At 42.4% G+C, this 13,848-nt stretch overlaps 1 protein-coding gene across 1 annotated transcript in view; it reads right to left on the bottom strand.

The window, feature by feature from the left end:
- OBSCN (obscurin, cytoskeletal calmodulin and titin-interacting RhoGEF) overlaps positions 1-13,848 on the bottom strand; it is a 154,398-nt gene that overhangs the window by 111,501 nt on the left and 29,049 nt on the right. The window contains 3 exon segments of the mRNA XM_077755858.1: positions 5,344-5,619; positions 9,290-9,565; positions 13,177-13,452. Coding sequence (XP_077611984.1) covers positions 5,344-5,619; positions 9,290-9,565; positions 13,177-13,452 — 828 coding nt within the window.

Genomic DNA, 13,848 nt, shown 5'->3' with positions numbered 1-13,848 from the left:
TCTATTTTCTCTTAGGGTAAAAGCACTTTGCACAGACCCTGCCACTTGAATTCATAGCCCATCACTTTCAACTAGGGGATCAGGCATTAGTTAAATCTTGGAAAAAGAAAAAAAAACTCCAGCCTAGCTGGCAAGGTCCCTATGAAGTGCTTGTAACCACTGAAACTGCTGTATGGACTGCCAAATGGACACATTACACTCAGCTCAAGGGGCTGGTAATGGGGACGCTAGACAGTAAGGTGAAGGGACAATGGGAGGTATATAAGACAATCAAGGACCCCTTAAAGTTACCCTTAAGAAAGAAAGGACAGAGTGTGCAATGAAGGTCAGAGTCTGGCCCCGCATCTGGGGAATACTATGGCTTGGGTAGGCAACCACCAGGTGATGGGAAAGTTCCAAAAAGGAAGTGCCTCAAACTTATCCCGTTAGTTTAGCAATTAATGTAAGTAGAAGGAATCCCCTCACACTGTGACATTTGATGCCTGTCCGGTCCTATCATGTGGGAATTTAGCAAACCAGAGGTGGCTATCACAGGCAGATAAATAGTTTGTACCGATACCTTCGACCTTTACAGTCATGTAGACCTCGAACCTTGTTGGAGTTGGGACTTGGCATGATGGACTACTTAGATTCAGGAACGGATGGCCAAACCCATGGACACTTTAACAGCTAAAATGCATCCATCTAAGGGTATTCCACTGAAAATTTGCCAGAACTTAAAGTGTGACCCCATGCTTTTAACCATTAACAGCCCCCTCACTGAAGATCAGGACTCAAGGGTGGTACCTGGAACATATGGATTAGGAGCATATGTTTTAAGAACCAACCTAGTGGGACTACTGTCCCTTTAACCAGTTGATAACCTCATCTGCTGTCGGAGACCGAATCTGGCAAGTCCAGGGGTCCCTGAAGGATGGACGGTGTCGGCGAGAGAGAGTGAGAGAGCCCCGGAGATTCTTTCTGATCACCAGGCAGGCATCTCTGCTCTGACTGGGGCTCAACTTTAAGTGTTTTGGAGATGGCACAGAAGTGGCATTTGCCTTAGACAATGATTTTTGACAAAAAACTTCTTTGATATGTAAGAATTTCCCAGAACATAGATTTGTAGAAGACTCATGCATAACCTTTATCAATAGCGATTGAGGTAGGGGATTTAGATGCTTATCTTATGGGGAAGGAAGTCTTCTTTAACATACCAGAAAATGTTTTTAGCATAAGAGGGTGAAGTTACTCCTCTGTGAGCAGGGGTCAAAAACAGGTCTTTCAGGAGATACCTTTGCTCTCATAATCACAAAAAGAAGTTCCTCAAAAGGTTCCTTCACAGGGAGTAGTCAGCATATACCAGGCCAGAAAATGCTCCAGGCAGAAACAAATGGGGGAGGGGTAGATATTTGCCCTTAACTCTAAATTAAGCTCTTTGCCTCAGGGCCAGACTCAAGCCCCCTTTATTATGTAAGTCTTGGATCTGCAAGACCCTTAGGAAGAGCCTTTTGACAATCATCTTTGGAAAGGCAAGGATATGCCTTTCCTTATGATCAATCTGTGTGGGGAATATCGGTCTGATCTGGAATATTGTGAGACCTGATCAATACCAGCAGCCTCATTTACAACATGAGCCAGTAGTAGCAGAGGGGATACCAGTTTCCTTGCTGTGACTGCCATCCAGAGAGGCCGGGGCGGCTCCCGGCAATCTGTAGTATGCCTCAACCAACCACAGGTCCAAGAGGGCATTTAGTTTCTCCCACTAATGATCCAAAGGTGAGCAAAGTTGAAATCAAAGACCTGACACTTGAGATTGGATATGGAAATGTTAATGTCTGGGTGGGATGTGTTTAATACTCTGTGCAGGTGCTTAACAAAAAGCAATTGTTATGCTTGCACTGCAGGAAGGCCACAGGGGCAAATAGTTCCATTTCTCTCTGGATGGGATACAAACCCTGCAGGAATGAGTTGGCTCTCTATCAGTCAAGGATGCTTGGGGGAAATGAGACCTGAAGGATATTGTCATTGCTTTTTCATGCACTACAAATGTCTTCCTCCATAGGGATAAGTATTTACTCTTCCTGTCTCTCAAGCATGGGGGAACAATTCAACAAACCTGTGGTATACTGACTGACTAGTATGCACATCCTAAATGCCACTGGTGAACAGACCCACAACTATTCTAACTTGTACATCCCACGAGCAGATGCTTGGTGGTACTGTGGGAAGAGGAACCTACTTAACCTGTTGCTGTCCAATTGGAGTGGAACTTGTGTATTAGTCCAATTGGCCATTTCTCTCACCTTGGTTTGTGGTAGGAACCCCTCCCTAAGGAGAAAGAAAAAAATGAAGAAGAGAGAAGAGAAAACTTCAAGGTCACCTAGATATGGGTCCAGCTGCCTACATCCCCCATGTTCTTGTAAACTGAAACAACTTAATCAGACTGCATGTTTATGTATGTTACCATATATGGGAGACAAAGAAATAGAAAATGTATAAAAAACCTATGCCATATGATGTGGGCCGCTCAGTTCTTTTGGGTACGAACCCAACTGAGCGGTGCAGGCAGAATAAAGTTGCTTCCTGGAAAGAAAAGCCTCGGTGTCACGACTCTCTGAGGGAGAATCCTGCAACAGGTTGACATTCCATGAAATCGATATAGTGACATCCACCACAGAAACCAGAGGACTTTACAGGGATATTTTGATTCCAATGTGTACATTGATGCACTAGGACTCCCAATGGGGGTCTCCAGTGAATTGAAAACCAGGAATCAGATAGTTGCTGGATTTCAGTGATCACTCTACTGGTGGGTTACTATTGATAATAACGTGGACTAGATTAATTACAACTACTAAAATCAGCAAAGGTTTATCAATTTCACTAGGGCTTCACTCCAAGGAGTAGCCAGTAAGTTAGATGCTACCACTAGAATGGCATGGGAGAATAAGATAGCCTTAGACATGATGCTAGAAGAGAAAGAGGAAGTCTTTCTTTTGTGTTGTTAGGAGATCAGTTTTGTAGCTTTCTCCCCAACAACACTGCTCCAGATGGCACCATCACCAAAGCTTTGCCGGGACTACCAACTCTAGCCAATAAACTAGCATACAACTCAGGGATCAGTGACCCATTTAGTAACTGATTAGAAGGATGGTTTGGTAAATGGAAAGGAAAGGTTGCTTCAATTCTAAACTCTCTAGTAACTACAGTTGGAGTTCAAATGGCTATAATGTGGCGCATTATCCCCTGTGTAAGGGGGCTAGTCCAAAGACTCATTGCTATAAATGAACAAATGTTTGTGCCTTATGCCCCAAAGGACCTATTATTATTGAAAGATAAACCTGACTATGAGGAGGAGAGCCAACACCTGCTAAACATGTTTGAGTGAGGCCTCAAAAATGAAGGAAATATAAATGAAAATGGAATCAACTTAGAAAAGAGAAGGGATTGTGAGAGGTAAGGGAGATGATTCATTTTTAGAAATCCCAAATAAAATCTGTGCTGTCTAGTTAACAATAGGTTTACAACTTATTGGAAATATGTATGTACCCCACCCCCCCCAACAATGGAGTCCCAAACCCTTAGACACTTCACTTCCTGGTTCTTCTTCACCTCTCCATTTAGTGGGCTTTGCAATGAACACGCACCAAACAACAAAGGAAGGAGGGACTGAAAGTCCCTACGTCACCTCAGGGAATGTACATTTGTTCCAATCAGACTACTTTTTGCCTTTCATGGGCATAGGTGATGTCTGGGTGAAGGTGTAACTTCTGTAATATTCAGCCAATGAGGAATCAGGGTAGGGACCTGCATGCTAGGGAATAAATTGTCTGCTGTGACCGCCCCAAGTGTGCCCGTCCCTCAGACACCCACTCTTGCAAGAACATTGATTAAAGCCTCACTTCACTGTGCTACTCTCCATGTCCCTCCTTTGATTGGGGTGGTGGACTTATTTCTCATACTACCTAAAATGAGTTATGGAATATATCTTGTTTTTATATTCCCCAGAACAATTATTTCCTCAAGCAAAGAATAACCCTATTACAGAATATTGAACATACTTTACCAGAGAGCTACTTGACTTCAAAGATTTTGTATTATTGGTTCCATTTATTTAAAAGTCATAAAACTATTTGAGATTTCTATATTTTTTTGTGTCCATTCTTATATAGTTTACTAGGAATTGGCCAAATTGTCACAACTTTTCAAATTTATTACCATAAAATATTTTGTCTATTCTCTTAAAATAACATTTCACAGACACCTAAGTGGGATGTGGGGTGCCGACCCACACCCATGAATCATTATATGCTGATAAAACACTCAACAGTGATGTGCGGGCAACCAGGAGTTAAAGTTGGATGGGAGCCCACCCCTATTTGGTATCAAGACTCTCTTAACAAAGGAAAAATTTTTTATTTTTTAAACTTTATGTACCATCCAGGAAATGTTAGGAAAATGCTACAAAATGAACACTGCTTTCCCAGTCAGGCTGCTACTGTGGGAACACCTCAGGGGCAAAGCATGCTGAGTGCCAGAAGCCACCTTCTCCTTCCCGTTTCTAAGTTTACAAATGCAACCAGAAGGGTAAGTCTGACACTGAGAGTGTGCCTCCAACCTGAAGACAAAGGCAAAATGAGATTTGCTTTAAAACAATAATCCTAAATGTCATAGGTGAATATCTACAAATCATCCATTCTTCCTTCCCTTTACACAGCAGACACTATAACAAAATATACACCTATATTTTGTCACACACAGGTAACAGTGAGCTTCTTTATCTATGAAAAGGAAGGAAGAGTGTTCCAGACACCTCAAATGTGATAATCCAAGGTTCACTCTTAAGATCTCAATTCCAAGTATGATTCTGTGGCCAGAATCTCCCCTAATCCAGGTTCAAGAGAATTGAAATGCCTCCTGCTGACAAGAACCGGTCAGGAGCTAGCTGGTGGCATGAGTAGGTGTCAGAACATATAATGGAGAAAATGTCACATATCCCATGGTGAGAGATGCCTGGTCGACCTCAGACCCCAAGCACCAGATGGAGCAAGAATCCTAGACACCAAAGAACAGCAGAAAGGGCAGGGCAGGTGCTAGGAATGTGACTGAGCATTGTTGCACCAAAATGCTATTCCAGGTTACAGAAATGGCCCCTCTCCTTTTCATGCACACCTTTCCCATGAAGCCTCCCATGACCCCAAAATGACGTGAAAATAGGAGATGAAAAAAGCGTATGGACAAATGGTAGACATGAAGAGATCAGGTGTAAAGAAAAAGGACACAAAAGTCCATCTGGGTATAATCCTGGGTGGTCCCATCATCACTTTCCATCAAGACTAGAGTATTACCCCAAGTACTGACCTGTGACGTCCAGGCGGAAGGACACCTTCTGGCCCCCCGCCTCGCAGCTGTACTCCCCGGCGTCCGCCTTCCCCGCCTGCTGCACCACCAGCCTCCTGCTGCAGCCCTTGGCCTCCAAGTGCACTTTGGAGCTCGCACTCAGCTTCTTCCCGTCCTTGTACCATGTCACCTCCATCTTGTCCTGGGCCACCTCGCAGTTCAGTGTGGCACTGGCCCCCACCTTGGCTTGCACCTCACTGTGTGCTGGCTGCCCCTTGGCAAACATGGCTGCAGGCTCTGGAGACAGGGAGAGAAACATGGGGTCAGAGAAACTTGTAAGTCAGGAAGGCAGCTCTGGTGAGAGGAGCCCAAATGAGGAGGTAGAGGGTCAGAAAATTCTGTAGGCTCTCCACCAGCTGTGAGGCTTGGAGAAGCCCCCTGCCTTTCTCAGCAATGAGTAACCACAATCTATCTACACATTCTATCATTGTTCCATGTTATTGCTCCAGGTGGGGACACTGGAGACCTCCCCCTCCACAAGCTCCTCTAGGAGAGGATCTGAAGGGTCATGATGTACGCACACCCCAGCATTCCCAGATGATGCAGAATCTTTCCAAAGGACTGTCAGGGAAGTAGTTTGCACTCTTGCCTATCCTGTTCTGTCAACTGTTGGCAACCTGGTGGAACTGAAGTTGTACCTCCCTGTGTTTCCATTACTGATAATGTGATGCTCATTTTCTGATGTTTTTGGCCATTAGTGTGTGCTCTTTGTGATGCCACTGTTCAGGATTTGCCCCATTTCCAATACCACTTTCTTTATGTCTTTCTTGTATTCATTTTTAGGAGCTCTTCATTTATTTAAATGCTAAAGTGTTTGGTCATTACATGTCTTGTTAAAATCTTCCCTATCTCTGTGTCTTGCATTTTCCCTCCTTCATCGTGTCTTCTGATCAAAGTTCTTAATACAGACTAACATATGAACTTGTTCTTTGTGATTAACACATTTATTAAGTCTTTTGTTACATTTAGGTCAGTAAATAGCCTGCATTACCTGCTAAGAGCTAATTGTTTTACCTTTTATACTGAGACCTCTACCCACCTAGAGTTGATGTGTATGTGTGTGTGTGTGTGTGTCTGTGTGGCCTGTTCTGAATATTGACATTTTTTTAAGTGTTAATTTTTCACAAGTCTCTTATTAAAGTCTAATCATTAATCTTTTGGATTTTCTGAAATGTTATCTGTAAATTCCACATTTCCCCTCCTATTTTATACATTTGTCTTATTTTCTTCCTTATTATGCTGCCCACTGTTGGATAGAAAGCCTCCTTACCTTGTTTCCAATCACAAAGTCAGATCTTTCATTTTAAGGGTGATGCTAGCTGGTATTTCCTGTAGTACTGTTTTCCAAAGTAAGGAAGAACCCCTTTATCTCTAGTCAGTTAATAATTTTATATTACAAGATGATGTTAAATTTTATCAAACATTTTTATTCAGCATTTATCGAGATAACCACAACCTTTTTCTCTTTCAATTTGTTAATATCATGCACTGTTTTTGCTTTTTTAATGTTTTATTTATTTCTGAGAGAGAGAGGGAGAGAGAGAGAGTGAGCAGGGGAGGGTCAGAGAGAGAGGGAGATACAGAATCTGAAGTAAGCTCCAGGCTCTGAGCTACCTGTCAGCACAGAGTCCGACATGGGGCTCGAACCCACTAACTGTGAGATCAGGACCTAAGCGAAAGTCGGACACTTAACTGATTGAGCCACCCAGGAGCCCCATGCTTTTTTAATGTTTCTAATGTTAAAGCAACCAGACATTCTTGGGCTATGACTTCCATCATAGTGTATTGCCTGCTTCATGTGTCAGGTAACTTGGTTGGCTAATAACTTGTTTAAGATTTTAGTCTTGATATTCATAAGATACTGTCCTCTATTATTTTTTTAAATTTTTAAATGTTTATTTATTTTTAGAGAGAGAGAGAGACAGCATGAGCAGGGGAGGGGCAGAGAGAGAGGGAGACACAGAATCCAAAGCAGGGTCCAGGCTCTGAACTGTCAGTACAGAGGCCAATGCGGGGATCAAACCTATGAACTGTGAGATCATAACCTGAGCTGAAGTTGGACATTTAACCGACTGAGCCACTCAGGCACCCCTCTAACTTTTTACATGTTTCTTTATTTTTGAGGAAGAGAGAGAGAGAGAGAGGCAGACAGAGAGAGAGACACACACACATAGAATCTGAAGCACTGGCCTGTAATTTTAACTCTGCATGTTTTCCTCATAAGATTTCAACATCAATATTACACCATCTACATCTACATGAGTTGGAGAGTGTTCATCCTTTTTCTGTTCTCTAGAAGAATCTCCATGAAAATGGAAAAATGTCTTTCCAGGAATATTTGGTATAACTAATCAGTAGATCCACTGAGCATAGACTGTTTTCTATGAAAGTTTTTTTTTTCATTTCTGAATACATTTCTTTTTTTGATTATTTCCGAGAGAGAGAGATAGCATGAGCAGGGGAGGGTCAGAGAGAGAGGGAGATACAGAATCTGAAACAGGCTCCAGGCTCTGGGCTGGATGTCAGCACAGAGCCCAACACTGGGCTTGAACCCACGAACCGTGAGATCATGACCTGAGCCGAAATCGGACGCTCAACCGACTGAGCCACCCAGGTGCCCCTTTTCTGGGTACGTTTCTTTAAAAGTTATAGGATTATTTGAGTTTTCTATTTCTCCTCATGTCAGTTTTGATATAGTTTTCTATCAAATTTTAAAAATTTCAAAATATTTACTATGAAAAAAGTTTTCAAGTCCTCTTCAAATAATGTTTCACAAAGATAACTAGCATGTTTCTCTCTCTCTCTTTCTCCATTTATATATATATACACACACACACACACACACACACACACACACACACACAAACCACTGAATACAAATACAATACCACACTGTTTTGTGGTGGCACCTAGAAGTCAAATGTGGGAACTTTACTGAACATTAAGACTCTCTTATCAAAAACAAAACAAATAACCCTCTTAACAAATGAAAATGAACATATTTCTCTACGAATCAGCCAAGGAAGCACAAATACACACTAATCACTACATAATGCAACAAAACAAATACCGGTCCACCAGTCATGCTGCCATTACAGCAACTTGTCTTTAACAAGGTGTGCTGATACAACTTAAGCCATTCATTCCTCTCCATTTCCAAATTTATATATCAGACTTGAAAAGGAACTCTGATAAAGAATATTTTAACTGAACACAAAAGATATGCTTTAAAAGGAATATCCTGTACCTCAGAGGTATGTGTCACAGGTATGTATCTACCAATTTCTGCTTTTTTATACTTTGCACAGATATTGCAACATGGAATGGATCTTGATGCTACTGCATACAGGTACAGAGAGCTTCTCTCACCACATGTGAGGAGGGAAGAGATTCACAGAACATCTAAACTTTGATAATACAAAGTCAGTCTGAGATATTTATAAATATGGATGAGTAGTTGAAATTTCCTCTTATTGTTGGTCAATGGAATCCATGTATCTGGCTACTGATAAACTGCCTGTGGTTCTGAGTGAGCAAACCTGGTAGCTGGCAGAACATCCAATAGGAGGAAATTTACACATCCACAGGTAATAGGCCCTTGGTCTACTTCAGACCCAAATACTAAGTAGACTCAGAGTTGCAGGCCACAAAGAAACTGGGTAGGTTCTAGGAACATATAACTAAGCATTGGTGTGCTAAACACCACTGAAGATGGACTCAAGTGGTCCCCTTCCTTCTTACACATCTGTCCAATCCAGCCACCCTTGACCCTACCATGGGAGGAAAAACAGGAAGGTAGGAGGATGCAAGATGGAAAGTGATGGTGAGAACACTAGGGATGATCTGGCCTCAGAGTCAGTCCCATGCTCCCAAACAAGGCTAATTCACCACCCTAAAGATTACTGACCTGTGACATCCAGGTGGAAAGACACCTTCTGGCCCCCCGCCTCGCAGCTGTACTCCCCAGCGTCTGCCTTCCCCGCCTGCTGCACCACCAGCCTCCTGCTGCAGCCCTTGGCCTCCACGTGCACTCTGGAGCTGGCACTCAGCTTCTTCCCGTCCTTGTACCATGTCACCTCTGTCTTGTCCTGGGCCACCTCACAGCTCATCATGGCACTGGCCCCTGGCTTGGCCTGCACCTCACTGTGTGCTGGCTGCTCCTTGTCAAACATGGTTGTGGGCTCTGAGGACAGGGAGGGACACACAAAGTCAAAGGGTAATTCAAGATGTAGCACTGGGGAACAAAGGAATAAATGGGAAGGTGGTGGAAACTTCTCCAGGCTTTGCACCAGCTGTGTGGTCTGGAGAAGCCTCACCACCTTCTCAGCAACAACTAACACAGTGTATTTATACATTCTACCACTGCTCCACGTGGGACCATACATTCCACTACTGCTCCATCTGGGCTGTTCCAGGTAAGGACTCTGAGTGACTTTCCTGTGCACACACTCCTCTGGGTGAGGGGTTGTCAGGTCATGATGTATGCACACCTAAACCTTCCCAGATGATGCAGAGTCTTGCACATGAATGTGCAGAGAGCATCTCACCCACAGTGAAAGACAGTCCTTAAAGCTCCACACTGTCACCTACTCTGTGTTGTCAACTCTTGAACTGGGGACAGTGGAGCTGTATCTCCCAGGGCTGTCTCTTACTTGATCCTGATGATTCACAAAGTGAATGACCTTTTACAATGTTTTTGGTTATTAATGCTTGCTCTTTTGCTAAAGGCTTTTGCCCAATTTTCAATAGCATTGCCTGTCCTTTCTATTCTTGTTTTTAGGGTCTTTATATATATATGAAGGTAGATCACTGGCAATTACGTGTGTTGTAAATATCCTCCACATTTATGTGGCTTGTCTTTTTCTATGCTATCTTCCGATGATTCAACATTTTTAGGTTTAATGTCCTCAAATACATCATATTTGTTTCATTGTGGTTCTGTTTAAGCAACATTTCCTAACCTTGAAACAATTAAAAACATCTGCATATCCATCTGAGAATGTATAGGGGTTTTCCTTCTCTGAGAACACTAACCTCCCAAGAGTTGATTGTGTGTGGTATGAGTTACTGGTCCAATCATTTTTCCATATGGTTAAATGGTCCCAGCACCATTTATTTAAAACCATGCTATCTTCACTTCTTACACAGTTCCACATTTAAAAACAACAACAACAACAACACAGGGGGAGGGGATGGCATCATCCATTCATGCATGGGTCAGTCTCTGAGATCACTACTCTGGTTCTTTGGTTGTTATATCTGTTCTGGCATCAAGACACCAGTTTCAATCACTGTATCTATAAGTTTTGATACCTGGTCCAGCAAATGCTCACCCTTTGCACTCCTTCAAGAGGTATATTGTCTGTGTGTGGCCTTTATGATCTGTTTGTCAATTTTCAAAGTCCCCATCACCACCACTAAAAAAGACCATTTGCTTGGATTTTTATTAGCATCAGGCACCCCTGTTTCTTCCATGGTTTTCTACCCATTTATTTCCATTTCTTGGCTGTCTCTCAGTAATGCATAATAATTTCCCCTCACAGAGCTACCCAGCACCTTCTTATCAAACTAGGAATGAAAAACATGATAGTCTTGATGCTCTTGTAACTAAAATTTCATTTTCTAAGTGTCTCTTGCCAGAACAGATAACAATATTTTCTGCATAATGACTTTTTGCACAGTTACCTTTCTCAACTTTCTAAGTCAAATAATTTAATTTTTGGATATATCATATCATCCATAAATTCTATTTTTTTCAAACTTCCTTTTACTTCATTTGCCCCTAAGTGTGCTGCATAGGGCTGGATAAAAGTGATGGTGGTTAGGCTCTTCAGGTAGTTCCCTCTCTCACAGATCCTTTGTGTCATCAGCTAGGTTTTCCACAGCGTCATTTACAAATGGAAAAAAGAATCATTCTATTTATAAATTGGCTAAGAATTTTATGTCATGAATTGATGTTACCTTTATCAAACATTTCTGGATTTATGTTAAATGTTATCAACTACTATATTCTGCGTTTATGGAGGTAATCACTTAAATTTCATATTCAGTCTGTTAATGCTTGGCTAAGAATTTTATGTCATGATTTGATATTAATTTTATTAAACACTTCTTCTGATTTGTGATGTTAAATGGTATCAACTACTGTATTCTGCATTTATGGATAATCACTTCATTTTTTTTCATTTAGTCTGTTAATTCCATGCATTATACTGGTTTGCTAATATGTTCAGTGTTTAAAAAGCCTTGAATTCCTGGACTCTGACCTTCATCATGGTATACTATTTTTAAATACATTGCTAATTTACTTTCCTAATGCTTTGGTTAAGATTTTGACCTTGAAAATCCATAACAGACTGACTTAGGATTTGAATTTTTCATACTTTCCTTTTCAGATTTTGGTTATCAATATTATACTGTCACTGTAAAGTAAATCAGAAATATCTTCCTTTTCTCTTCTCTAGAAAAATCTCCAGGAATACACACTAAATTTTTTCCAGAACATTTCACATAATGTACCAGTGAGAAAGTGTACATGGTGTGGATTATTTATTACAGCTCCATTTGTTTAAAATGTTCTAGGACTATTTGAGGTGTTGAAACTTTCTTGTGTCACTTTTATCTAGTTTTCTAAGAATTTGGTCAATTTGTCAAACCTTTTCGTATGTCTTACCATAAAATAATTTGCCATATCTTCTGAAAATAACATTTTAAAAAGATACATGGTAGACTTTTAGGTATCTGCACATACCCACAAATAATTTTCTGCGGATACAATACCAAATGGCCAGTGGCACCTAGAAGTCAATGTAGGACTGCAGCCCATTTTTATTTGTCATTAAGTCTCATAAGGAAAGGAAAATACATTTAGTTCTGACCCTTTTCTATGAACCAGCCAGAAAGAGACAGACACATAAGTCTCTATAAAATGGTATGAAACCCTGCTTTACCAGACAGTGGCTGATACACAGGACCTGGTCTTTAACAAAGTGTGCTGGTGCAGGATAAGCCACTTATTCCTTCCCATTTTCTAAATCTATGAATCAGACTCCAAGGGGAATTCTGACACAGAATGTGCTAAGAGAAGGGAAGCAAGATTTGCTTCAAACAGAGAATTCAGACTTCACATGTATCTATCACATATCTGTCAGCCCTCTGCTCTTGGTTTGCTTTGTGCAGACATTGCACAGAATGGGGATCTAGATTTTGCTACATAAAGATACACAGGTAACTTCTGTGTCCATGTGCAAGAAGGAAAGTGTGCCCCAGAACACCTAAAACTTTGATAATCCATAATTCTGTTTTGGGATAAATCCAAGTATGATTGGCTGGAAGAAATTTCTCCTTATCCTGGATTAATGAAATTCAAACATCTCTCCCTGGGGTAAAACAGCACGTTGCTGGATGAGGGCACCTTGGAGATGCCAGGACATTCCGCAGAGGAAAATGCATGGGTCATGGCGAGAGACACCTGGTCTACCTCAGACTCCAAGTGCAGGGTACAGCCAGAGGCCCAGGCACCAAAGAACACCTGGGAAGTTCTGGGCAGATGCAGGGAACTTATAACTGCATTACTATGTGGGAACAGCACTTGGGGTTTCTGGGAGCACACTCTCCCTTCTGTACACACCCTTCTCACCCAACCTCCCTTGGCCCAGCCACAATTGCACAGCCATTGGGAGAATGGGATATGTGAAGACATGAGGTCTGCTGGGAAGAGTACCAAGGTCAGCTGTGGAGGTAAGCCAATCCCATCACCTCCACACAGGCTATAACAGTCCCACAAGAACTGACCTGTGACGTCCAGGCGGAAGGACACTTTCTGGCCCCCGGCCTCACAGCTGTACTCCCCGGCATCCGCCTTCCCCGCCTGCTGCACCACCAGCCTCCTGCTGCAGCCCTTGGCCTCCATGCACACTCTGGAGCTGGCACTCAGCTTCTTCCCGTCCTTGTACCATGTCACCTCCGTCTTGTCCTGGGCTACGTCGCAGCTCAGAGTGGCGCTGGCCCCCAGCTTGGCCTGCACCTCACTGCATGCTGGCTGCCCCTTAGCAAACATGGCTGAGGGCTCTGGAGAAAAAGAGGGATATACAGGTTAAGAGACATAGAGATGTCACCAGCCTAGGTCACAGGGATGAAAGCGTCAGAGTTCAATAAATTTCCTACTTGGAGCAAATGCCATCACATACCCACTGGAGTACTGAGAGTGTGTTTGCCAACATATGTGTCCTGTCCTGGAGCCCAAGTGTGCATTTGGATGTGTCCTGAGTCAAGAGCAATTCCCAAGGCTGGTGCAAGGCTCTTTCAGCACCTGTCCCTGCTAGTTCATTGTCCTTCCCAAGTGACAATCAGCCCTTGTGGGCAGATGGGGTTGTTCACTCCTGTACCCCAGCATACTATGTGTCCACCACAGACTATCTTATCAAGGTATAAGTCCCATGTTAAATGCACTAATTCATTTGCACA

The sequence above is a fragment of the Crocuta crocuta genome, unplaced genomic scaffold (assembly GCF_008692635.1).
Source record: "Crocuta crocuta isolate KB4526 unplaced genomic scaffold, BGI_CrCroc_1.0 scaffold526, whole genome shotgun sequence".
Taxonomy (NCBI): domain Eukaryota; kingdom Metazoa; phylum Chordata; class Mammalia; order Carnivora; family Hyaenidae; genus Crocuta; species Crocuta crocuta.
This window is presented reverse-complemented; position numbering and strand designations above follow the sequence as displayed.